We start from the raw sequence: 27,468 nt of genomic DNA, 5'->3' as shown, positions 1-27,468 counted from the left end.
TTTATGGCTCCCTCATGTCGTCAGATGGGCAGGATGACTGGCAGAGTGTGACCACTGGTAACTGTACATCACCTCTGTTTGCCCCCTTCAGCTGACGTCCCACTCAGTGAGACTGCCTGCCACGGTGAAGCACGCCACTAAAACACCATAAAACCAACAGACTAAACAGCCATTCATCATTACTGCGCACACATGAGCTGCATCACATACAGCAGTCTTAACTGTCCCACTCGGTGACTCAATGCGCACATTAAAACTTCATCAAGTATTACCGATACAAAAAAGTCTGACCACTCAAACCTCAACCGCCGTTTGTAATGTCCAGAAATAAGGCAATCATGGGTGAAAATGGTTTTGTTGGTCACTTTTATTGAATTGGAGATGACTTGAACCAAGTGCAAAACAGTACTGAGAGCTGTGTGCTCCTTGAGGGACAAGTGTGGAAAAAAAGATGTAACGTGAGTAGGATGCCTTCCATCTTCTTCGTGACGTTTTAAAATCCGCCTTCCTGACCTGCCCAGGCTGGTGTCTGGAAGGAAAAAGCGTGAAGAAAACATCAAATTAGACCATTTGCAGATCAGTGAGACCGATCAAAACAAACCTTTTCTTTTTTTTCATGTTGTTGTCGGTTGTGGGGAAATGTGAAAAAGTTACATACATATGTAAGCAGTTAAAGCACTGACGTTTTTTCCCTTGTTAGAATGTGTAATGTGTGTGTGTGTTCGCGTCGGTGAGCGCTGGGTGGCTGTGAGAGCTGACAGGGACCCTAAGCAGCCGGCCCAGATGGCAGGCAGTAAATGTTCTCTATATGTAAGTGATTTGTAGCCTTGAGGACAGCAGGATGTAATGGTGCTCTGTGAGTTGTTTGCAGCCTCTTTTGTCTAATTACAAAAAGTCCTTAATGAGGGCTGCCCTTGCCTTTTTTTTCTTCTTTTAAACACAGGGTTATGGCTGTGCTGCTGCTGATATTCAAACAATAGGGAGGAGGGTAATTGAGCACATCAAAAGATAAGTCGCTGGAGAGCTGCGCGGTTAAAAGGTGAACTTTTAACATGTCTGTTGTAACTCTGTGGCCTCGGTGGTGTCAGGGCGGAGGAATCGACCCATCAATCTGCTTTTGACAGACGTGCCTGTCTTTCGAGCTCCGCTTCAGAGTGATGTGCGTGATTATGACATTTTGGGTAGTTGTAGTACTTCGCTCTACATACCACTAAAAAAATAGCACAAGGTCAACATCAAAAACACACTTAAATGGGATGACTGGACCCTGAGCCAGACATCTGCAACAGGTCCTAAGTGCAGGGAACTCCAAGGCTTTGAGTAATGTTCACCAAAAGCCAGTGTAAGGGTCCACCTTATTTACATTGCTGAGCTGAGTCACTGTGCTAAGGCCTCGTTTTATGGTTGTTTGGAATCTACCTTGTCATTAGTCCTTTGAAGAGCAATGGAGGGATGAAAGCGTTAGCTCTGTTAAACTTGCTCTTACTGGCTTATTTCGTGTAAAGAGAGCTTTTGTTGATGGTTGTTCATCAACATTCTTTAGCCTTGTTCTTCTGAGCTGATCATTTGAGACGCTTTGAACTGCCCTGAGCTCATGTTGACCTTCTAGCAATCTGATCGGTTAAGGGTGGGATGGGTTGCCTTCGGAGACGCGCTGCGAGTGGGGAGCTTTGTGTTTGCGATTTTTCTACGTACGGTATTGTGTGCGTTATACCAACCTCGTTCCTGGTGCTGTGGGCCTGCTTTTTCTCAATGTTCATGGTCAACAACTGACTGCGGAATGAGAGGCTCTTGGTCTTCTCAATCACCTGCTGGTAAGGTGAGATGGCGTTGTTCCCCATCACCACATGGCCCTTTGAATACAGACAAAAAAAAAAAAAAGGACAAGAGATCTGAGTAACAACCAATAAGCCAATCAGCTTTCGCCTTGCAGACACACCATGCTACAAACAGCATCCAGGTCCCGTTCGCATCTACTGTAGGCCCATCTAGATAATTCTATGTCATTGTGAAAGGACTGGGCTATGATTTGCTGATTACAGAGAACTGCTGTGACGTGTATGCCAAAACACGCAGGTTGGACACAGAGCCACACGAAGGGGACCTAACAAGAGTGTGATATCATAGTTACAATGTCCTTACAGTGTAACCTTCAATTACAAAATCAGGACACGGATAATGCGTCTTTACCCCTATGAAGTCACAACGGGAGGAGCGCCTAAAACTGGTTTGCGACTGTCACCACCACCCGCAATTTACAAAAGGGGCAGTTTAAAACACTTTGATTAATTAGTTAAGTACTGAGCTGAGTGATTGAGGAACAAGACAAAATGTCTCACCAGTTTGGAGTCTATCTTGGCATCCAGCCTGGCGTTGCGGATAAGGTTGACGATCCATCTCTCAGCCTCCTCGGGCGTCATGTTCAGTTTGTCTGCCAGCATGCTGTGGAGAGAAACAGACACTGGGCTCTAACCTGGTTGTAAGGCAACGTGAAGGGCGGCGAGGTCTTGGACAGATTCCTCAGAAAAAGGAATACCCGAGGATGCACACATTGACAAAAGACCAGTAATACAGTATGTGAAGACCTCATAATCAACTGCAGCTTTAACAATAACATTTGAACAGAAACACTGATGCACTGGATTTGTGATATAAAACATGACCATTCATTAAACGATACTTCTGTATATTCCACCATATTGTCTACATTATTCAAATCAGAGCAATGACGAAAAGGCACAAGCTTTTTTTATTTTTATTGATTGAGTACTGCTGTGTTTACAGGCATACGGTGTGTACTCTGCTTAGAGAGGAAGGGGACCTGAATCGTTCTCTTGTGTTACAAATCAACTGGGTCATATAAGTCCTTTAAATACAGTGATTTAAATCTTAAGTGGCCTGATGTCTGAAAGTATTGATGCACACATGAAATCTGTAACAGCCCCAAACAACTCTGTATTAACATTTCCCTACATTATGATGAATGCTGTACATTAGGTGCCAAATGACTTGTCACTGTTTTCATTTGACAGAGTTAATAAATGGCCAACATATAGTGCTTCAAGCAACAGCTACATAACATGAAACACACTCAAAAACACTTGTAATGCTCCTCTGTTAATGGGCGCTTGATTTACAGACTTGTACGGCTAACTCAATTAGATGTGCTGGGACTAACCCTTGTTGTGAGCCTCTGTGGTTACTTATCCTATTATTCTATACAGGACACACAAACACTCACACACTCCCTCCCCACCTGGCTGCTACAGGTCGTCATGACACGCTGGTCCGACTGGCGACTGTCCCCTCTAAATGAAAGCCAGGTTGGAGAGCAGGCTGCTCTTTGGAGACGTGGATGTGTCACAGCGGAGAGAGGGAGGGAGGTATGAGGGGTGGCTGGCATTCTTTGATCCAAAAGCTTTCCCCAGTGCAGCTGGCTTCCCTTGTGGCTTTCAAAATAACTAGACCCCCTCGATACCCCCATCTAGACCTCCCCCCCCACGTTTCCTGTCCCCTTCCTCCTGTCTGACCCCCACCACCCTCCACGCCTTCCACATTTCATATAAGGGCCCCCAATAAATATCCCCCAACCCCTCTGAGCACTGCCCACAATTACTACAGCAACCCTACATCTCATCTCAAAAGCAAGACACCGACCCCTCCCACCCCTGAAAACTCACTAGCACAAATACTGCAGGTACAAATTTGTCACTGTGTATAGCCTGTGTGTGTTTGTACAAAATAATAGGGGTTATAAGGCCTATAAAAAAACAATTTACCCCACTAATGATCACTTCCTGCTCCATTAATCACATTTGGAGAGACTCCTTCAGTGAAACAGACCAGTGAGTAAGCTCAAATCTGCCCAGACCACACCACTTCTCACGCCATCGCTCTGCAAACACACATCCCACCACCACCATTACTGACTTCAACTGTCTCGCTTCTTTAAGACATTCTTTTGGTGGCGAGTAATCTTATTTGGGATTTGCGATAATGTCCGTCTTACCTCAAGGCTCGAAAAGAAGAAGAAAAAAGAAAGGGAGCTACCGCTTTCTAACCCATGAATGTTTGTTAAATGGTGGCAAAACCACATAAAGAAGGGAAGTGAAATGATGTCAGTGTCTGGATGGGGTATTAGGAGCATAAACAACAAATAAAACGCATTACCTCAGCATAATGAGCAAAATAGGGTTTGGTGACAGTGCATATCTCTCAACACTTTCACCACAGTAGAGTGATGGAAGAGGTGGATAATTAGATAAAAAAAAAAAGAAAAAAAAACACACACACACAGTTGTGGGTTGATTGATTCGTGTGTATTTCAGCAGCCCAAAGGAGGGATGAAAAAAGGGGACACAGAGTCTCTGATCAACCTGTCACTCACGCCAACAAACTAACACTCGCTCTGCCGGACAGCTGATTACACTTCAGGTCGTCAAAACCTGTGGAAAAATGATGCTTGACAGCAAAATTGCCGCTATGGATCATTATTGGGGACCTAACAAGTTCGGAAAAAAGTGTCAGCTGTCTAATGACTCAAGTTTAAGCTTGGGATGGATAACACATGTTGGGCAATCATAGAGTGACACAGCTAACACAAATACGTTTTCAGAGTAAGGCCACATTTAAGACTGCAGGCCTACATGCTGCTAATGTAAAGCAAATGGCGCATTGTTCAAGAGCTGTAGCTCATAATAACAGCCAAATATGACCTAATATGGTTTATTGTGAGCAGCCTGTAAGCAGACACCTTACACAACTCTAACTATTGCATCAACCATTACTATCAATTTTAAACGGTCTGTCTGCCAGAGTCAACAAATACTAATATTAACTTTGATGAAGGTAATTATTTATTGTAGAGTTATAGTATTGGAAATTTCTGTTACTATATCCTACCCTGTCTACTACACTACAACACTACTACATGAAATATAAGAACTAAAACATGTTAAGGGCACCACATCATTATTCTCACTGACATTCAGAGACAACCCTCACCTATTACCAAACTATCAAGCAATCTAAAGGCAAATTTGAAAGATATTTGTTATTGGTTCTGATTTTCCTCCGTGTGATGTAGTGATTGCTGTGCTGGGGTACTGGGTGTTTTGTTTGGCAATTCTGTAAAGTGGGGGCACATGTCAGTCAAGTCCAGGTCAGATATGATGATCAAAACAAACATGATCTGGTTTCCTCACCGGGGAGTTAAGCTAACCTCTAACCCCTCTAAACGTGGTCTGTGCAGCGCAACACAGGAACACAGAATGCCCAGAAGGGTCCGGGGACTTTGGCCTGTACCAACCAAACTCCTCTAATCTAATTTATGAAAGAAAGTCTGGCAATGTTTTCCTCTCAGGAAGGGCATTTGTATATCAGAGCAGGGGGTTCCTTTATCTCATTGTCTCCCAGAGGTCTACAGCAGCTAGCCCTACTTAGACCTTAGAGAGAAAAATAAGGAAAGAGGGGAAGAAATGAAAGTGAAATTGGGGGGGGGGGGTGTGAGAGAGAGCGAGGAATGGGTCAGACCCTAAACAACTGACATTATTGACATCCTTTGGCCCTTAAGCCAAGCAGACAGCCTCCATGACTGGTTTTATTTTACATCATGATCCTCTTCCTTAGGGGAGAGGGGATCGCTTTCATTTCGACCCCTTACTCACTCTGGCTCCTGAGTTTTTCGACTTTGGGCTAAGGGGCTCCCGTGGATCTCAATACCGACCTCACACTTAAAGAAAGAGGTCAGACATTGGGGTCTAACTCTGTTAGGAGAGAGGAAGATGGAGGGGTTCCTTCTCAAAAGTAGCACCCCCCTCTTCCCTTAACATGCCTAGCCTAAAATGAATGCATTGTTAAACACTAACATATGATAGTGTTTGGGAGACTCCGCGCCATTTGGAGCAACTTCGCTTTTCAGCTTGGGGTAAAATTGATTTTTCGGGGAAACAGAAATGATGGTGTGGTTTTTTTAAATGACTCAATTGTGAGGTGGAAAGATCTTCAGTGTTTCATCCAAATACTCAAAACACTCCATCCAACTACCAGTGAGCTGCTTTGTAAAAAATACAATCTAGTGATGAAGGGAGGGGAAAAAACCCCATCCCAAATTATCACATTTCGTTCGTTTACTTCAAATGTCAAAGGACAAGTGTGCACTCAAAGGTCAGGGCAGGGTCTCGCCACTGAAACATTCACGGAAGGACGACCGAAATAAACTCCGGAAATCAAACAAGGAAAACACAACTAAATTTGAAACACACCACGAACACTGAAAAGTCTAGACAAAAGGATGTGTGTATATGCAATTATGAGCACAGGCTGAATCACATTTTCACTGCCTACAGTACTTTTTACATAAGCCTTTATTGCATAAAATAACTCAATTACGCCAACTTCTGGTCTACTTTTGTGTCCCAAGCTGTGGGCAAACGGCGAGTTAAATATCTGTGAAACCATCATGGCCAACAGCTGTAAAAATGTCCTCATTAAAAACAGCCATCAAATTCATTTGAGTCCACGCTTCGGTGCACAGGGCTTCTGGATAGAGGACTAATGACTTGGAATTTGGTTGTCTGTCAAAAATAGATATGTTCTGTCCATCGTCATAACACCGACGAAAATAAACACGGAAATCCCTCAGACTGCCCGATGTGCGTTCTTGCTTTACAAACCGCGACAAACAAGACAGCGGAAGACGTCGGAAAAAGGTGAAAAGTAGAAAAATCGCCCTTCGACTTCCTCTTTCAGTGTTACCACTAACCTTTGTGGTCCTTAACAAGTAAATGGATCCAATTGCAGCAAGTCTGCCAAAAAGAACCAGGACTCCTAATCAATTCCAGACAATCTGCAACAGGAGATTTCGACAGGGCCTGATCATGTTCCATGGTTCAACCTTGACTACAGACCTCCACGGCTCTATATAACAGTCAATGCAATCATTTTCGTGTCAACAGAAGTAATTCATTCCCTCTTTCCACTGAGCATCAAGTGTTCGTGGATCGTATTCAAAATGCAGACGTTCCTTCAAATTGTCGGCACTCGCTATATACCTGAGGGGCGGTACTATGAGTAAAGCTTTCTGAAAGCACGGGGAAAATTGTACTGTAAATTAATGAGGGAAGCGGGATAAACTTGAGAGCAATGTGCGCATTACCTAATATCAGAAATCATGTAGGGCGACCAGCACGAATCCACCCTTACACAGATAAGGATTAATGGTTGGGAAGGGTGAACACTCAGTCTTTATCTTTGTCACTCTCTAAAATTGATGTTAAGAAGCAGCCAAATCCTATAATCTCTCTTAATTGCAGACAATTACTATAATCTTTTCTTTTTTTTTCTCCCCGCGAATGCTCACTATAATTAGCACTGACTCAATTTTTTTGGTTTTGGGTAAGCATCCAGGGTCAATTTTATTTTGATGTAACTCTACTGGATTTTGAACGAGGAGTCAATAGAGACCTACAGAACCCCCTGACCTCCTTGTAATCAAACCAAAAAAGGGGGCTGAAATGTTCTGTGTCTGCTACAGCAGCTGGTAACATCTAACACCATCTAAACCCTGACCTCTTCCTGGAAGAAAACCGTCCACGGTTTTGGCCTCCAACAGGTGGTCTTAAAAAGTTTAGTGAATAACAAAACCTGCGGAGACCTGGAAGCAGTTAAAGCTCACAATGCTTAATCCTTTTAGATGTGTAGGGTCAACATGGCTCTGTGAGGAAGAGGCAATAAACACTTATCTGTGGGGGGGGGGGGGGGGGGGGGGGGACGACGGGACACACACACTCCACTAATCACAAAGCCCATGTTCTTACTTCCTGCTTACTGAAGGTCTAGAGATAGCATATTACTTCCTGTTAGTCTTTCGGGATGTCTGTTTGGATTCTCCTGTGCAAGGTGGTCAAGATATGAAAGTATCTGTGGTGTCTTCGTATGACAGCACCAATGAGAAGCTCACAACATTGGTTTCATGTCTTTTGAACTTTATTTGGTGACTAACCTGATGCTAATGCACTGGTGAATCCTGCAGAAGGTCTCAAAGATGAAAAGGCGGGCGTTCTCAATGAAGTCTTCCAAGCAAGCAACCAGGAAGAAGTCATTCACAAGAACCTAAAAGAAAGAAAGCACATTAGACATTAGAGCAGTGTATAAACTAGAGATGGGCATGATTAATCGATGATCGATAATTGATTGTTAAAAATGTTGTCGATCACATGAAATTGTTATCGATCAAACACTGGTTTCAAATAGAAGTTGTGTTGCGTAGTGAGAGACTTGAAGCAATGCAATGAATTTCACTATGTGGCAGCAATGAGACATCTTACCAACGGGGGGCAAAATTTGACAGACAAAATGGCTCAGCTACCCACGAGCTGCTGTAGATATCAAACATAAACATGAGGAGGTCAAGGCGAAGTTTGGCGTGGGACCTTTTCAAACTAAAAATGACAGAGTTCATTGTAAACCCTGCACCTTGGCCAGGCTACCCAGGATAGCGCGACGATGCCTCTGCATCCCGGCTACTTCGGTCCCGTCAGAGCGTTTCAGCTGCTGGACTGACTGTCACCAGGCTGCGCTCACTGATCCCTGAGCATGCTAAAATGCTAACATGCTAATCAACAGGTTAGTTGTTAGGAGTGGACAGTCACCACCACAGCAGCATTTAGGCGAGTTACTCTTGTTGTTTTACGAGGCTCTAGTTAAATAAGCATAATTGTGAAGTAACACTATCTATCTCACTCACTCCTCTTTCTCTCTCGGCTTGGCTGGGTGCATTTTGGAGTCCTTTAACTTTATATTTTGTCAAAAACTGTCAGTCCGGAGTAATATTCTGTTTTTTGATTAAGTTGTTATTAGATTTGATTGTTTTTTTGGAAGTGTTTCTAAAATAGGCTCTATTGTGTTTAAGAGCACTGTATTGATTGATATGTGAAGAGGTTTGGCTCAGAGCTTCGGGCTTAGTTGCTTTTACAAGTGTCCCGTGTCATGGCATTTAAGATAAAAAATAATGATTAATCGATAATTGATCGTTAATTTTCCAGATGATCGATCAAGAAAATGTATTCAAATGCCCATCCCTAGTATATACTATGCAAAGATGTATTTTTGTCGGACGTGGTTAGCGACCAAATTCTATTAAAACAATGTTAGGTTCAAGTGAAGAAAAACTGTTCGATACTAACAGAAGTCTGAGCTTTTCTTAGACTCATTAGGTCAATCAAGCAGGGACATTCAGATTGAATAGCAATGGAAAGTCATGAGTGCAGCATTACAAGTTTCAATCTGTTTCATGTCGTATTCAATTAAAGAAAAAAAATGTGTTCACTGAAACCAAATTCCTATCATAACAAAAGAGAAAATAATCAAATTGAATAGAGTCAAGAGAAAAGTCGAGAAGATGAAACTGGCTACATTTCAGTTATCCGAAGTTTTATTTTGCCTTAAAGTTTCAAAGTGAAAGTTTCCTCTGTAAGTCATAAATCCCAGGCCATGCAAGGTGCTTCATTTCAACCACAAATCTTTGAATTCTGCAGCCACCACATGAGACAATAAAGTAAGAACAGAGCCAACCACAGAGATGACCACAGGCTGTGATGTATCACTCTTCGTCTGCTCTGGTGCTTCGGTGTCAGCTCTCCTGTGCAGGACCGCCAGATTTCACAGCTACAGCCGTCCAACCAATCCACCACCAGTCCAAATAAACTCACAGATGAGAGCACGTCTTTTCAGCCGTCCACATACACCATCACCTGCGCCTTGTTACGCTAAGAAATACAGTCTAGCTTGGACTCTTTGACACTACTGCAGATGGCCGACTCATCTACTCAATCTACTGTAAATGTTCGTGACCCAGCTATGGCCCCCGGACTTACCGCAGTGCGAAATGCTCACATTTCTCAGTGCTTGCTGCATTCCAACTCTCCAGTAAGAGCCATTTCACATCACAGACCTCCATCTTCAAAAGTTCGAAGAATTACAGGCCCTTTGTTTGCTTAAGCTTAGAAAGTTGCTATCGGCCCAGAGTTCTGCTTAAATAAATCCCAACTACATGACGCTATCAGGCGACGCACATTTCAACTATGACAACGCTTATCTAAGGCTGATAAACTTTGAACAGTTAAGTTCCCTAATTACTGTCATCTGGGATTCAGACCACAAAGCTTAAACAAATTCTGAAAGGAGCCTGAAGAGCCCTTTTATGCGCAATCTGAGGGCCTGACTATAGGTGGGCCTATACTTTTCATCCTTTGACGTGCAAGCATCTAACATCTGACAGTGATTCCAGATTTGGGTGGAGTGGGAAAGAAAAAAAAAAAAAAAAGCCTGAACAGGACAATTTAAACCGAGCTAAACTCCCCAGTTGAAAGCTGTTGGCTCAAACTATTATGAAGAGTACAGTGATCTGAAGACAGGGGAGCTGAAAACAATACCCATATCTTGCTATTACAGCAATCAGTAAATAGATGGGTGCCACTCTTCTCAGTGGCTCAAAATTGATGCATTACAAATGCTCATCAGGACGAGAGCCTGTCCCAAATGGGGTATCTGTTTACCTCAATCACTCCACCGTCTGTGAGGTTTTTTCTTTTTACTTCTGAAATAATGCAGGTTTTTTTATAGGCTGGTGTGTGTGAATTTCTGCAGGGGGAAAATGGCATTACAGACTTCAAAAGAGACCAGTTTGGGAAAATGTTTGCAGACCATCACAGGTAATGCATTAAAGGTGCTGTTAAACATTTTTGGAACCACCCACCTTGCTAGACCTGCTTGTGAACTGAATAAGGTCAATAGAGGGCTTTTGTGCCTACTGGACATGCTCTGATAAGACTGACAGGTAAGCCAGTGTTAAAAGCACCTGGAATAACTTGGGCTTTGACCTGAGAGGGAGTTGGGCATGAGCATCTGTTTCAACCACAGTAGAGTCTCTGTAAACAGGACCCTGTGAGCCCAGGTCAAGACCAACACGGAGAGATCCTAAAAAGTGCATGCAAGTGTTTAACGAGGTCGGTGATTGAGGGCGTGTGTAGCTGAAATAGGATACAGCTCTAATATTGTTGATAGTATATGTCACATTTGGAGATCGCCCCTGGAGGCCTATGCACAGGAAAAATCTCATTTTCTCTTAGAACATGCTGTGTATTCTTTCTGATTTTTTGGGGGGGGTTTAACTAAGTAAAAACAAATCTGCGCTAATGAGTTCAGTTATAACTTCCTCATTTGTAACGTGGTGATTTTGAGAAGTTAAGGCCTCTTTCTATTAACTTAAAAATAACTTAGAACGAAATGGAACTAAGTAAACTGCTGACATGATTTATAAACATTTACTCTTGGGAAAGAGCCATTTGTTCAGGCCAGATGTTTTTCATTTTCAAGGTTTATCGTCAAGAGGCAAAAGATGAAAAAGGGGCCAAATAACCCAAAGTTTAGCCTTTTATTCTTCTGCAAGTCCAAATTATCAAGTCATCTGGGAATACCAAATTACAGTGTGTATGCAAAGAATGAGCTAGAAGATCAGGTTACACAAAATATACATGAAGCACAACACTAGTTAGGACACCTGCTCTCTCTCTAAATCTGATTACAGTCCACTGATTGTATCCCCAGAATCTGACAGGGCCCTCACAGGGTCTCCTGGCCATATGCCATCAATGCAACACATAATTTGTCAAAAAATATTATTCCTATCTTTGTGTCTCTGTTATTGTACCCATTCCTTGTATATCTCACACACAAACAAACATCTTAAAATAGATAGCACAATAAACTGGAGGCAGACTTGTCAACATGGGGGAAAAAATAAAAACAGGGATCAAAAACGCTGCATTTCTTGATTTTATAAACAAACCTATAATCATTTTATTTTTTTTTTACACTTATGTATCACTCATTTTTGAGGCTGTAGTTTGTAGAGTTGTACTTTTCTGCTTTATATTCTAATGAGCTGTGTCTCAAGGACTTAATAATGACATAAGATTAACAATATTGCTTTCTAGCCAGCTACTCAAGCGATACAACGCAAACGCCAGTTCTCGCATTCATTTGAATGGAGGTCGTACAGTTTGGCCACAGTGGCTTGCGCCAAGCAAGTGGAGCCAGACTCAACTTTTGGAGAAACGCAACCCGACATCACTCTGTGGTGGCCAATCACAGCCGGTGATCAGACTGATAAGAGCTGTAAAACCCTGCCTGACAAAGATATTGCTAGGAGAAAGGGAGGACATTAAAAGTAGCCTGATTTGGTCTGAATACGGCCTTAAAAGGTGGCATGGTTTGTTAAAACAACAAGAACCATGATAAGCAAAGGTAACGTTATACCCTGTTATTTTAATCTGTACAGCTGTCTACATGCCTGTGTAATGACTCACATTTCACTCACACTATATGTTTACTATATGCGTAAAAAGTGACTTAAAGTCTATTTCTTCTGTTTTATGCATTTAACTTGAGTCATTGTGTATTAGGCTGAGCGCTTCCACACCTGGGTGACTTACACTCAACCCTTCACCTGAACACCTCCAGTGTAGACGCACAGACGGAGCAGTCACTGCTGCTGCTGCTCACGTTACGCTTCCTGTGAGTGTATAATATTTTGTCTCTTCTTTTTTGTCAATTAAAATAAGACATTTTGATAGTTTTTATTTTAAACCTAAAATTTTGTGTCATCTTTATTAAATAAGCAGTATTGTGTGTTGATATAGTTACATTTAGTCTTAAATGACGGTGCTGTTTTGTCATTGTCTCGTCTTAGTCATGGCAAAAAGGTCATAGATGAAGAATGTGCTGTTTTTTGTTTGTTTGTTTGTTTTGTTATTGTTTCATTATTCACTCGTATTGTTTGGAATGCTTGGCTGTTTTGGTTTGGTTTTTTTTGTTTGATTGTTTTTGTTTGTTTGTTTTGTTTTTGTTCTCTTTTTTTAGCTTGGAAGTGACGAGAAAAAAAGAAAAAGGGAAAAAAGGGGTAGGACTAGGAAAGTTCTTTACTTCATTGCTCTTTCAAACATTGGATGGTTATTGTTTTGTTTTCTGTCAAAAAAATGTTGCTGTCATTTCTATTTTGTTATAATCCACAGCTTGTTTATTTTGTTTCGTTATTTTAACATAAACAAACATAAATATAAAAAAAAATGTGTCATTGTTTTTGTGAACAATGTTGAGAAGCAACATCAAGATCACTGTCAAGAAAAAGATAATTTAAACCTGTTTGGATCAGAAACATGGACACTGACAGAGGGAGCAAAAAGAAGGATAAATGCCTTTGAGATATGGTGATGATGGCGGTGGTTTTGGAAGGGATGACTGAAAGGAAACGAGTGGTGGGAAGACAACGCATAATGTGGCTTGATGACATAAAAGGATGGAGCGGTGAAGGAAGATATGAACAACTAAAGAGAAAGGTTGAGAAGACAAACAGTTGGAGGACCTTCAGATCCAAGTTGGAACAAATGATTGATTGATTTGTAGACATAAAAGGAGACTTTTAAAGTACTCTACTCATATTCTATCCTCACATCAAGAACTACAGTTACAGATATCCATTACAAACCAAAATTGAAATAAATGTTCTAAATTGCGGTCCTATGACAGATCTCTTCTCTCCCTCTTAAAGCGAATGTCTGCACGCCTCTGCACAGACTTGTGCTTATAAAGCTTTTACTGTTAACTACCAGCCTGATCGGTCAATTACAGGCCATAGTAAAATCTGACTGAAGCCTGAGTCATAGTGTCCGAGAAGACCTCTATATCTGAGAGTATGATACAAGGCACAGACTATCACTGTTCTGTCTGTACTGGACCCACGCAGAGCTGATGAGCAGGCAGAAGGTCAGACAGAGATCACATAATTACTAAAGATGTTTACAACAATGGTCTGTGTGAAAGTTCAGGAGTCTGACCCGCAAACCAGAGGTCCTCAGAAGACCTCTCTATTGTCACAGAGTGGCACAGTAAACCAGGGAAAACTCCTTTTTACAGGTTGGGTAGAAAAAAGTTGAAATGATTAATGAATGTTGGTGACGTTACTTGATTGCAATACTCACCGACTCACACTCCCTCAGTTTCTTCTGAGCACTGTCGAAGTCGAAGTTCACATACAGGCACTCCACAAACTCTGTAATTGGATCTTTGTAGGTGTAAGATTCCTGAAACACAAAACAGTATAAAATAGATTATTATTGTATCTAAATACACACACACACACACACACAAATATATATATGTCTACGTGCTATAACTTATTGCAATTAAGTCAAAGTTTAGCTATGTTGGGATGCAAATACAGCAGACATATAAACATAATTATAGTTAAATGTAAACATGATTCAACAGTTACTAAAATAGCATTTTAGGTTGTTTTTCAATCCAACAGAAATCTCTAATATCAGTTTATGTATTCAGAAAAAAAAAAGATAAATCTTAGTTTGATTCAAGTCACTGACAATAATGACTATGTGGTCATAATTACCACCTGCTGGGTACAATAGCTAAATAAACATAACAATTTACAAGGACTTAAGTGAAAACACATCCAAACGATGCTTAGAAAAGTCCCAACCTGACCTGAGGCCATAGAGCACAGAGCACTGAGCACATGCTTTAACAATTACACACAACCCACCGAGACTGTGCTTAGACCTCTGAAGTAGCTACTGTCATTGGAGGAGAAGGCATCAGTACCCTACAGTCTGTCAGTTCACTACCATTCATCAGAAGTAATGGCTTCAAGGCTTGGACCCAAACTCTAATATATACTCCCTGTACAGTATCGGCAATGATCTGACAACTGTGTACACTTTGTAGACACCATCATATAAAGAAAGTGAAGTGGGTTTACCTGCTGAATGACCTTCACCAAATCCTTCAGAACCTGCCGACGCTTACGGACATCCTTGTTTGTAATGACCGCTGTGGTCAGGTAACGCAAGATGTGGGGGCACATAGTCTGGATAGCATTGAGGTATCTGAAATGTGGGGGGATAAAAGTAATCACTCATCAGACCAAAGTAAGCAAAGACACGATCTTTACAAGGACACATAATATAACATTTTGGCTGCTTATTGGGCTCCTGGCATTTAGGAGGAAGAAAAAGCCTTTGCAGCTAAACAGATAAATGTCCTAACAGGACCCTCGCTGCTGGACATGGGTCCCAGCTTTAAGCCACCTCTTTCATTAGTGTCCTGTGAGAGGGAGGAGGTAAAGGAAACCCTGGCAAGAAGATATAGATCAGTGAGCAGGGACCTGCCCAATAGCTGAAACCCAATCCATCAGGGACTGATGTTTCAACCATAGGTCAACTGGCTGAGGGCTGAACACAAGAGACAAGACGTTGTTACAGACTGATTCTAATCCCACACCAACTCTGGGGCCGGTTGCACCAATAGGGCTTACGCCTGGTCTTATGCTAAGTCAGTCATAACTTGCTGTTCTAAGTCAGCCAGTTGCACCATCTCGACTTAAACCTTCTTGCTAAGACTGGGAGTAAATCTTACTACTAGTAAGGAGCAGGTGTAAATTCTAAATCTTTGCCATGCTCAGGAGGTGTTTCCACTTTTTCTGTAAATCGTTTTCTGAATGAAGGCAGCCCAGGTCTGAAAAAATCATTTATGGCCTCTGTTAAGTTGGCTGCTACTTCTTATTTGTTATTACGTTGGACTGCTTGTGTTGGCTGTACAGCTCTATTCTTTTTTTTATCTCAATATCCACAAAATTGCCTTTTCTCTTTCTTTGATCCTTCATAACGTTGCCACAAATTAGAAATTATTAGCTAAGATTGCCAACAATGTATCCTAGCAATGGACGCTGCCATAGTCATACGACCATATTCGTGTGGGCATTCAAATGGATGTGCATAGCCAAAACTGCTCATTGTTAAGACTAGGCTTTAGTTTGGTTGGAGCAACCGACATATAGTCCATTCTAAAGACTGGTCTTAAATGACTTAGCAGTTAGGACCAAGTTTAGTAAAGTAGTAAAGTCCACCTGGAGCAATCAATCCCTGGAGACAGCAGTGTGTAAAAAATGTACAGGGACACTACTTTTTAGTAATCAATCAACATTAACTATTTCCTTATTGGTTTCTACATATCTGTCTTTGAACTTCACCCTCCACTCAACCCCCCATTGACCAAATTAAATCTGAAATGAGGGAGTGGACTGGGCCACCTTTCAGGTCTTCTATGGCTAAGTCCACGTGGTGTTCAGACAAAGAGTACTGAAAACGCTTTAATTATCTGGAACAATTAAAGGGTCAGGGGACCTGTGGCAGTTGTGATGTTGAGTCTAAAAACAGCAGTGGGCTGCTTGGCAAAGCCATCGTCAGCCTGGTTTTAGGAGAGCTCTCTATCCCTCCTTCCCTTTGTAGTTGCCTGACTCCCATGGAAGACCGCAACGCTCCGTGCTGTGTTCCTGATTAACTTACACCTACTCACTCTCCAGGGGGGGCTCCAATAGCAAGAAATCCTGCATGAGTCACTGTACCATATCTGGGGGGCATTCACCCTACCCCACTTAGGGGACTTTATCTTTTTATTTATTTTTTTCAGATGAGTTTTGAGGCAATAGCATTGCTGCACTGGTTTGTTGAAGATGCTACTGAGGCATGTAGCCAAGAAATCAGTATGAGTTCAAATTTCCTCTGTTCAGGGGGGCTATGAGAGAACACAGAAGAGGGACAGAGAAACAAGCTCTCATCACAAAGCTCGCCTGGCAAAGAAAATTATGTTGAACGATTAACCCTAACCCACAGACACTCAAGTAGTTCTGGAGAAAGTATTACTACAGTACTATTTGCTGCATTTGCACCTGCATCATACTTATGAACTGCATTATTTCCCTTGACGTTAGAGCAGTCTGTCAATAGTACACAAACAAGCCCTTAGCCAACTTGTGCTGACTGCAGGGGTAAGGGAGGTCAAATGTGGAGCTGAAGGCCAACCACTGGTCATTGACTTCAGCCAAAGGAAGTACTGGTCAAGAGATGGGAAACAAGAGCCAAGCCAAGCCTCAGTGGGGAAAACATGAGGTTTCTAGACTGTGAAACTGCAAAGCACACAAAACTACCTCAGTTTGTCCACACAGATGGTTGGGTGAGCTTTTCATGAGTAATTATTGGGCAGGCCTCCTTAATCATCCACAATAAAATTAAAAACTGAGTAAAATTCAGGGAACCAGACATTTGAGTGTGCTGTGTTGTGGTCGCCTGTCATACTGTCTGTGGAGCCCAATCATCTGTACAATTACACAAGCCAGCAATCAGAACAGGGGGGAAGGAGCAAAAACATCAAAATAGGTGGTGTGCAAATTTTAACACAGTGTATAAAGTTTCCGATCTGCGATACACATGGCCTCGTTCTCGACTTGGAGAGTAAACAGACCACACGAAAACACACACTTCTGAAACCACTTTAAAAATACCAGCAGGGTTCATGAAGAAGCCCACCACCCAAAAATGTGTTATTAACGCAAATGGCTTTCCTCTAAATCAAATGACCGACCTTTTCTCCAAATCCCTTTAGGGTCAATAATTAGTTTGGAGTTACGATAAAATGTGCAATGCTGAAGACTTAATTTTAGACTTTGGGGGTTTATTTAAAAAAAGATGAAATATAAGTAGACTCAGCGTTGCTATAGTCTTTTAGAGGTATACAATGTAGCTGCTTTTAGTAGTATCTACCAATACATTCAATGAACCACTATAAGCCTGTATCAGTGTACTATAATGGCTCAATAGACCCAATCAATCGACAAAAATCCATCTTTCTATTGACCCTGCTTTGTGAAAATCGATATCATCTTTCCAATTACATCAAGCTAGTCTCTCGAAAGTTTGATTTTCTGGGTGTATAAGAACGGGTTAAAACAAAAGCAAAATCTATATATGTTATTATAAATGGTACTTACTGTGGCTGATACAAAAAGAGCTCAATGATATTGTCTCTGCCCTTGGGGTGGTTGAAGAAGACAAAGAGAGACCAGTGAATCAACCATGTCCTCTGCTGGAGAGACTGGAGAGGGGAGCTCACAGACTAGAAAGGACCAAGATGGAAATCCAAGAGAGAAGCCCAGAAGAGACATAAAAGACATATTAAAAATCATACATTCGTTTTCAGACAGTTACTGTAGAAACAAGTGCTCCTATTCTCCAATGAGACGTCCCTGCCTCCTAAATGTCCATCAATCAAGTACAGTCAACCGCTTTATACGCAAATCTGAGTTCTTAAGTAGTCCGATGAGTGTGTGTGGGTGAGGAATAAAATGCCTCGGCAAAAAGCTGTACTCAAAGTGAAATGTCAATATGAGAGTCTATGTAAGGGAATCTAAATGAGGTATCAAATTCTGAGAAGTGGGGCATTTTACGTTGTTATCGATAGTCTCCCTCAGGCGGGTCAGGTCTTCCATGGCTGCCTCCCAGTTCTGCATCAGAATCTCAGAGGCCAGCTTGCCCCACAGAGAGTTCAAGGCGTTCCTGTCTGTAGATGGCACCTTGAAAAACAGACACAATGATACATTTATTCAAATACAAATACAAATATATAGTTTTTCCACTTGACAGAACAAATACTGATTAGGAGTCTTCTTATACAGGTTTGTGGCAGACTGCTCAATAACATCTGCATTTGTACACAGTGAGACTGAGCTTGCTGCTACTTGCCTGGCTTCAGTGGCAGTGTTGCACAGTGCAGTCACTTCTCTTATTGATATTGGATAAATGAATTAAATTATGTCATCCTAAGGGAATTGAGCTTGACAGAAAAAGAGAAATGGATCATGAAAGACTGTTTAGCTTTTTATAAAACCAAATTTGCTGCACTTCTAGATACTACAACCACTGCATTGCAGTTGACCATACAGTTTAATACTTTCAGATTACCACATTAAGTAAAGCCATATTTGGACCATGTGTGTCGCTACACTGTCTGAACAATTTGTTACAACTAGAACATTCTCTTGGCTGAGATATCCTGATTGTTTTAGTTCCTGGAGCGGGTGCAGAGTTCAGGTGGGTGCTGGGACAGGATCACAAGGCCAAAGTATATCTCTAACATCACTGTACTGTGCCACAGTAATGGCCAAATCCATCATCATCAGGATGAAAACTGCCGTAAACTGTGAGATTGTACACTCAGATGCGTATCACCAACAAAAAAAATACTATGCAAATATTTCGTTACACCTTCTATCCACACCTGAAAAAGCCACAATTGTGTCATTAACTGTAATTAAGTGAAAAATGAACTACATCACCTGCCTTTAAAAATAACAGCTCAATCAGATGGGTGGGGCAGACATCATGCAGGGGTCACAGGAGATAATGTGTCTCCTGGTTTCATGTATTCTTATTCTACATTTCTCTTTTTTTCCTGTGAGCTTGTTCCAAGTCAAATTCACTAAACTACTCAAACTTGTCATAAAAGAGAGAGAAAAAAAACTTCAATAGTAAAAGTGATGAATGCAACGTGTTGTACATACCACTTCAAAACAAATCTGTTCATATGAGTGGTGGGAAATATAGCATCCAGGGTACAGTGAAACTCAATTTATCATAATGCGTGCAAACACATTTACTGTTTTATTGAGATGAAATATCCCCCCACAGCCACTCTATGAGGACAGATAGAGGGTAAATCCAAAAACATCCAGAGCTGAATAAAGTCATCTTTGTCTAACATTATTTCGAAAATCTAATTTAGGATGATGCAGAAGGCAAGAGTGTTTGTCACTGAGAAAAAAAATATCACATTTGCCGATTACAGCTCCTCAAACTCAAAGATTCTTTTTCTTCTCCTTCATTCCATTACATTCCTCTGTGTTTATGAGCTCATAAAACATTACAGCGTCATGACAAATCAGGCTGTTTCATATCAGTTTTGGGATCTGGTGCCTTGTAATGGGCATTTGTAATAATTCAGTTTGTTTATTTTATTAAAATCAATCAAATTATCATCTGTATATAAAAAAAGGAAACATGAATCAATAATTTAAATAACTAAAGTGTTGCAGCCTTAGTGATGAGACTATAAAACAATGAAAAATTAGATTAAATATGTGCTTGCTTGGTCGTCAAGCAATTAACTTAAACTTAAAAAAAAAGTATATTTAAACTTTTTTTTGCACTAAATTTCATATAATTAAAATCATCTCCAACCATTACTTAAAGCAACTCCGGATAACTGTCGTTATCGCGGGGTAATTAGGCTGAAATATGAGCTGACGCTAACAAGTCACATCTTAGTGAAGATAATCACTTTGAAAATGTTGCAGGCTACTGTTTCTGATTTCCAGAACGGGCTAAAACAAACAAAAAAAAAGAAGCAAGGTAATGAAACACAGGTTGAGAATGCCTCTGAACCTCAGCAGGGCAATCACTTCTGGAGTGGACACTGTGGACTACACCCTAAGGCTCATGGGAAACTCTGAGCCCCGGACGCTGATGATAACACCGAACGCCAGACGCTGTGACATGAGTCAAGCAGGAAGTCAGGGTGGGTGTCTGTTGAGCGGCCAGAGAAACCTAGATGCTAACCACACGCCCCCGTACACCGTCCGACAGCTGCTGAAGTGGACTGTGAGACACTACAGATGTACCAGTGGAGGAAACCCTAAAAAAAGAACAGGTTTCCGCTAGAACCACACAGATTGGTAAGATTATTCAGATATAAAGGTTGTTGTTGTTTTTTTTAAATTTCAGAGACCAGATACACTCTGATAATATGAGGTGATGGCAGGTAAGAGGAAAATATTTAGAAACTCTCCTGCTCTATCCATTCATCCAGTCAGGGCAGCAGAGTTTCTTTGGTCACAGAGCACAACTTAGGTCCATTGTGAATGACTTTTTTTTTTAAAGCGTATAAGTCACAAGAAAGATCTGCATTGTAACAGCGCAAGAAAAAAAAAGTGGCTACGTTGCCAGCATGAAGGTCAGCGTTTCATCTGTTCAAGTGTTTTGTTTTGTTTGTTATTTTTTCCCTCTCTTGGAAGTCCCTGCCTGCTACGTTTGGCTGACCTCCAGGTCATTATGGCAGCTTTCTACACACACATACACACACACACACAGTGTCTGGCTTTCACTAGTGGCCACGCTAGAAAAGTTTCAATACCTGGGTTTTTCCAGCAGTTACCTTAAGTTTCCATTGGTTTGTGAAATGGGCACATTTTCACTGACTGACCAGCAACAATAAATTGACTGTGCTGGGGATCCGCCGGGATACTCAATCTTTATTCTTAACATTCAATCCCTGCATTAAGTGATGATATGAATAAGTTGCTCTTTTCGGGCGAGGCCACACTGTAACAAGACCTGAGGCATGGATTTTGCAAGGCTGGCTTCCTTCGTTTAACTGACTGGGTTTCCCACGTTAAATGACTTTATGGAGCCTCACCTCTCCCATACGGGACAGACAGAGACAGACAAGGGGCCTGTGAGGATGGGAGGTCCACAAAACACAGAAAAGAGAAGGGGGGGGGGCAATACAGACTCTTGCTAATGAAATCCATTTCTACCTTTCCGCCCCTCTTCTTCTAAAAAGCCTCTTGCATTGTCAAGAGAAAGCAACAGATATCCAGTTACAGAGTCTGATCTGGCTGCAACTTAAAATGAGAGGTTTAACAATTTGACGGGTAAAAACATCAAATCAATGCTGGACTTCGAACAACATACCTCAATTAGAGCAATTTTGGTTTATTTAGACTGAGCTGCAAAGCCATAAACAACTGCTGCTGGAATAGTGGGACATATCCGTTGCAAGCTTCTGAAGACTTTTCTTTTATGCATTTTTAGTTTGTTGGGGGGGTGGGGGGAGTAGAAGTGGAAAGCTTGGGTGAATTACCCATCAACTTGTCTCAGTTGTAAATCTTCCTTCTCCAGATTTGAGCAGATCAGATCTTTTGGGTAAGACGTTGGTTTGTTTGTAGTGAAGACGGTTCATCATTGTTCACGGACACTGCCAAGTTTTTCACTGCCACTGCCAAGAATGTGCATGACTAGCTCGAGTCACTGACATCCCAAAGACAAGAGGCAGCGCAGTATCAAATGCCAATTAGAGGAGGAAAAGATGGTCTTAATGTTTTTCACTCTAATGAATAGACAAAATGTTGATCTTATTCTTGCCCATTCTTTCGAGGCTGGCTTTGGCACGGGGCCTCGCTTTACCACAAAACTGAATGCTGAACCAAAGACAAACAAAAGCGAGAGGACAAGTGAGTGACACTTGGAAACCACTGACTATGCAGCCTGGTTCCACTGGTCATTATAGGACACTCGGTTGAGCTGAACTTACTAACACTTGATGCAAGGTAACACCAAAAGCTACATTTCCATGTAAAATAGGTTGTATTCGAAATGGATCAATAACGTATGTTAACATGGGGGTAGCTACAAGCTCGGAGACGCCCTTTATGTGACCTTGAAGGCAGCTTTAGAGTATGTAACTGACACCACCCGGGTGATGCTGCTGCTTGTACAGCTAATGATGGAATCACCTTGGATACAGGTCTCATAGTTGCTGTGTAGTTTGCACGAGTCTGCAGCTTCACAGTACACTACTTTGTGGTTGTGATAGTACATGTGTGAAAGATCCAGGTACTTTATTTCTCTCCTCAATTGTGCAAAATGTGCTTTATTTAATATTAGGTGCTGCACAGACACTCTTTCTTCCAGTTCACTCCACACTGAAATACATGGTGACTTGTCATTGGACAAGTTTTCAATGATGCTGAGTCTGCAGGAACGCACACACTTCATATTGACTGATATGAAGCCACGGGATCTACAAATGTCTAGTGTGAAGTTATTTCTTTACACATCTACTACTCTAAACATACCGATTACATTTATATGTTCGTGTTTTCTCAGCTGTGCCCGCATTGTGATCGTATGTCAATATGTAAATTAGCAGGTGGAACTGGAAGACTTGTCATTAAACACGGCACATCCCAGGTCAAGTAAAGTGCTGCCATTCATTTCTGCACCACGTCATACGAGGAAATATTTCTAGCTAACGATAGTACTTGTAGCTTTTGCTGGGCTTTTCTTTACCTGGCAGAAAGAGCCGAAGCTAGGTGACCTTTGAACTTCTGGGGCTGATTTTTTATTTTTCTTTACTGAATGCGGTCACGCTGCACAAATTGCATTTACACCTGGCTGAGGTCCGATCGCAACGCCAGCCGGACCACTTCCAAATGTCGTCTGGCTGATACGATCACATTCCAATCACTCTGCTTTGAGTGCTTTTACACCTTGCATTAAACATGTGCTTTCCCTTATCCGGATACATATTGCGTTTTAATGCCAAGATTTAATGGGGTACCAATGATCCCTAGTACTTCTCAGACAATTAAAACATCAGCTTTCCATACCATAATTTAGTCATCTAATGTGACCAAAACTCCAGAGTGACTCAAACTGTGACCAGGGCTACTAAAAGGCTCTTAAATCTTTTGAGACAGCAGTTGTTGCGGTCCAGCTGCACCTCGCCCATTCACTGCCTAGTTTGTCTTTCACTATTTCTGAGGGCAAAGGGAGAGAAACCACAAATGCCAGAACCCAGACAACAAGTCTCTTTGTTTATAGAGGAAATAAGGAGTGTGCATATGTACTCACAAGAATACTGCCTGGACTCTCTGTGAACTGTAATTATGCTCCACTGCAAAACACACTTTATTTACTTCATTATCTGATCCTTAAAAACTTCTGCCTTGAAAATTATTCAATCAAACTAAATTGTTTCAAGGGTGTTTTTTGTCCTACAGCTCATCATTTCAGATTCAGACAGAAAGAGAGAGGATATCCCTTAAGGCCCAAACGCACTGTAAGCCATAACTGATGCGCGTCACATGATGCTTCTATGATGCTCGGCAGGCGTCAGATTTGAAACGCCAACACAGATTCATCCTGTTGTTCTTTGTATTAACGGCTACATTATTTGGATGTCCTGAATAAATGAAAAGAGGAGGAAAATGAAACTAAGAGCATCTGTTTTGACAGTAAACCATCTGTTTGGCGTTTAATGGTCGTTTATTTGTGCTTTTGAACATAACCACCAATTTCTCTCATTCTCTCTACTGCCGCACTGTCTAACACTCGCTGGCACTCTCAGCTCATTGGCGCGCTCTGTCTCATTCGCGTCTCCTTTTCGGCGACAGAAAAAAAACAGCTTTGGTCACCGGCTCCTCATTTGACACTCCAAAATCAAATCAAGGTCTGTGTATGGGGCATCTAGACAGCTGGACGTGCTTCATAACGCTTTTGACGCACATTCAGCCATTTAAAAACAACAAGTGTGCTTCAAAAATGCGGACATCAGATGCTTTCGGTGCGTTACGGGCCTTTAAAAACACTACGGATTGACCCGACCGTCACACACACACACACATTCCCAGAAACACACGGAAAAATTTGTATAACCCTCTCGATGCAAACCTAAGCGATGCCTTGCATAACTTAAGCGTACAATGAGCTCAGAAGTCATGACAAGGGACTCTCTGGCCACAGCACTCAAATCAATAAGCTGTCTACTGAAGGCCGCCTCGTGAGAAGACTACAGACAGATTATGCAGTCCGCCACTGATCACTTGGCCCAGTAAAAGATCCCGCTCGAGTCCTCGCAGTCTCCTCCTAATACAGAAGACGTGCGGTGAATTGAATAGGCAATGACGTCAGCTTTTCACATTCAATTACTCCTAAGTGTTCTTTTCCTCTCCTATGAGAGCGTCGGCCTTTTGAGGAATTAAAGCAATCTAGCAAACATAATGTGATGTTCAATTTTTTTTAAATATGTCAGAGAAATGCCTTTAGTCAGTATATAAATGAAAACAGTAAAATGCTACAGAGATGAGGTGTACGGTTAGTTGCAAACATCACAATTAATGTTAACTGGTGCTGAATGTGTCAGACTGAGCGGCAAACTTACCAATACACGGAAGAAGTACAGGTACTCTGCGGCACCGGAGTAGTTTCCACACTCGTACTGGAACTTGGCGTATCGGTACAGCGTGTCCAAGTACTCCTGACGAAACTTCAAGAGAAATATAAAGAATGTCAATATCACTGAATGAGAAATAGGGTTTCTTTTTTTCTTGTCTCACATAGTCAAAACAATACTTGGACATGTTTTAAATTCAAACCACAGTAAGCACTGAGGGAATACTTCTACTTTTGTCTCATATCTGTCGCAATTTGGTAAATGTTTCAGATTGAGGGTATTGTCTTGGTTTTTTTTTTTAATTACTACTTGTCAAACATTTGGGGAAAAAACAAATATATTTTAGACGATAGTGAGACTAAACTGGAAAGGCCATTTTAATTTCATATTTTCTGTAGCAGAGACAAGATTTCCCTTCTGTGGCACACCACTGCTAAATGAATATGGAGCAAACGCTGCTATATCATATCAGTGGTATTTTGCCATGAGCGGTGAGAGAATATTTAAACTTTTGTAACAAATCTGCCAAGAAGTGGTCGTGTGAACTAAATGCGAAATGCACATGTATGCTATCATTTCATGCCAGCTTGTCTTTGCTATATTTAAACTGGCCTTCCTGCTGTCCACTATGCGCTGACGTCACATTGAACTTATGCCATTCACTAAAAATTCAGTATATGTGTGTGACAGGCAGTGGGTGCTCTGGGCTGCCCAAGCCTTTCCCACAGCAGGCTGCAGGGCCCCGGAGCCTGGGCTGAGGAGGTGCACTGAGGACAGCGTGCAGGTCAGCGGGATACCGGGAGTGGGAGGGGACCGATGGAGGGGAGGCAAAGAAGCCAAACATCACGGTAAATATAGAAGCTCCGGCATTCTTGCGGCTCTATCCACGAGTCCCGAGTTACTCCGTTTATTCTTAACAATTCACCACAGAATGTAAATGTCCGCAGAATTTGTGCAAGCCATACAAACCCCGAAAATGAGTTAAGGGTTTTGGGAAGTAATTCTGCATTTCCCTGCTCGGCCTGCCCCTCCCGTTTCACCCCTGAAACAACCGTGGGTTCACACAAGAGCCATGGGAAATGCAGTGGAGAAGTGAGGTGTCAGCAAATCGTGGCCAACTTACGTTATGTTTTTCTGCCAAATAGTCAAAGAGCATTCGTCCATCTCTGAAAAGAAAAAAGCAAGAGAGTTCCTGTAGTTAGAGGCCATTTAACTTGAGTCGCTGTTTGGCTGACATCCTGGTGTTTGGAGCCCCGTTCAGGTATATTTTTCCACTTCTGGTCTGAATCAAGAGCTGTACATAAATGAAAACCATTTCCCTTTTAAAAACAGTGTGACTGGCTGCTTATTACATTCAGTCTGGCTACTACAAATCTAATCTGCTAGCCATGTCTAACACACTACGTCTGGTGAATAAAGTGAATAGTGATTTCTGAGCTCAGCCTTTGAGTCTTTATGGCTTTGTCCAAACAAAGGAATGCACTGCTCTGCTACTCTGTTGTATCCCCAACTGCATTTTGAAACCTTGCCTGTGGCTTGAAAATGTTGGTATTTATGTGGACACCACACTGAAACCATGTGTTTCTTCGGGCACTGTGCACTTTCATTACTTGGATGTCAGAGTGTGCATCTCATGGCCCATGTGTGATGTGTGTGTTTGGTGGATTTTATTTAAGCTGAGGTGGGATTCTCCGCTGCTTCAGGACATGCTGTCTCCTGCTTGGAGGCTAATGAAGGCTAGACTGTAGGGGGACTTCTCTGTAGTGTGGAATGTCAGCCTGCTGAGCATTATGGAAACACTGATCCTAATCATTTATTAGAGCTAGAGCACATACTATCTGTCACTACAAACTAACACTTTTACATGCATTTTGAACCATATGTCAAACTACACTGCAGATGTAGCCCTCTTCACTGGAAAAAATGGGCAACAGAACATTATCCACAGTGTCTTAATCGTAATACTATGTTATATGTTCACTGGAAAGATATTTGCATTGCACTTGAGATATATAATCATGAAAGTCAGCTACTGAGGTGTTCATCAAGGGGCAACTGTTGATGGAAAACATCTGCACAGCATTACTGCCACCTTTTGCACTGAAAAAGTCAGAAAGGCCATCAGCAGCATATTGATTTGAAAATGAAAGAAAAGAAACATACAAGCATTAATCACAGATCATCCTGAAAACACATTATGCTTAAAAATCTGTTCACTGATAAAGTAACAACATGATTTACTATGATAGCTGGACTTGGCTTCTGGCTTCAATAGTTGTCCAAATAAAACCTGGTAAGGCTTACAGGCCTATTTGCTAACTGTTCAATAAAAGCCCTGAGACCAATAGTTTCTATTACCTTGTAAAACACTTGGCAGATCTATTTGTATTAACCCCAGTGGACAGGTTACTGGAGTTCAAGTATCAATCTATTTCTCATTTCCACCACTGGATGATCCTCTAATCCAGACATAATAATAAAAAACAAGCAACTGATGCATAAATTAGGCTGCGAGAGTTGTAAAAAGAATGTGCAAGTTAGACAGACACA

At 41.6% G+C, this 27,468-nt stretch overlaps 1 protein-coding gene across 1 annotated transcript in view; it reads right to left on the bottom strand.

Moving 5' to 3' along the window:
- Positions 1-349: 349 nt before the first annotated feature.
- eif3ea (eukaryotic translation initiation factor 3, subunit E, a) overlaps positions 350-27,468 on the bottom strand; it is a 29,549-nt gene continuing 2,430 nt past the window's right edge. Inside the window, exons 4-13 of the mRNA XM_062422839.1 lie at positions 26,042-26,084; positions 24,907-25,011; positions 18,356-18,481; positions 17,900-18,024; positions 14,834-14,960; positions 14,040-14,141; positions 8,003-8,112; positions 2,340-2,442; positions 1,719-1,853; positions 350-529 (exon numbers count right to left, since the gene is read on the bottom strand). Of these exons, the coding sequence (XP_062278823.1) occupies positions 494-529; positions 1,719-1,853; positions 2,340-2,442; positions 8,003-8,112; positions 14,040-14,141; positions 14,834-14,960; positions 17,900-18,024; positions 18,356-18,481; positions 24,907-25,011; positions 26,042-26,084 (1,012 nt within the window). The 3' untranslated portion in view covers positions 350-493. The remainder of the gene's footprint in view (positions 530-1,718; positions 1,854-2,339; positions 2,443-8,002; positions 8,113-14,039; positions 14,142-14,833; positions 14,961-17,899; positions 18,025-18,355; positions 18,482-24,906; positions 25,012-26,041; positions 26,085-27,468) is intronic.

Source organism: Scomber scombrus, chromosome 7, assembly GCF_963691925.1.
Source record: "Scomber scombrus chromosome 7, fScoSco1.1, whole genome shotgun sequence".
Classification (NCBI taxonomy): Eukaryota; Metazoa; Chordata; class Actinopteri; order Scombriformes; family Scombridae; genus Scomber; species Scomber scombrus.
Note: the sequence above shows the minus strand (reverse complement) of the source record. Positions and strands in the feature narration are given on the sequence as shown.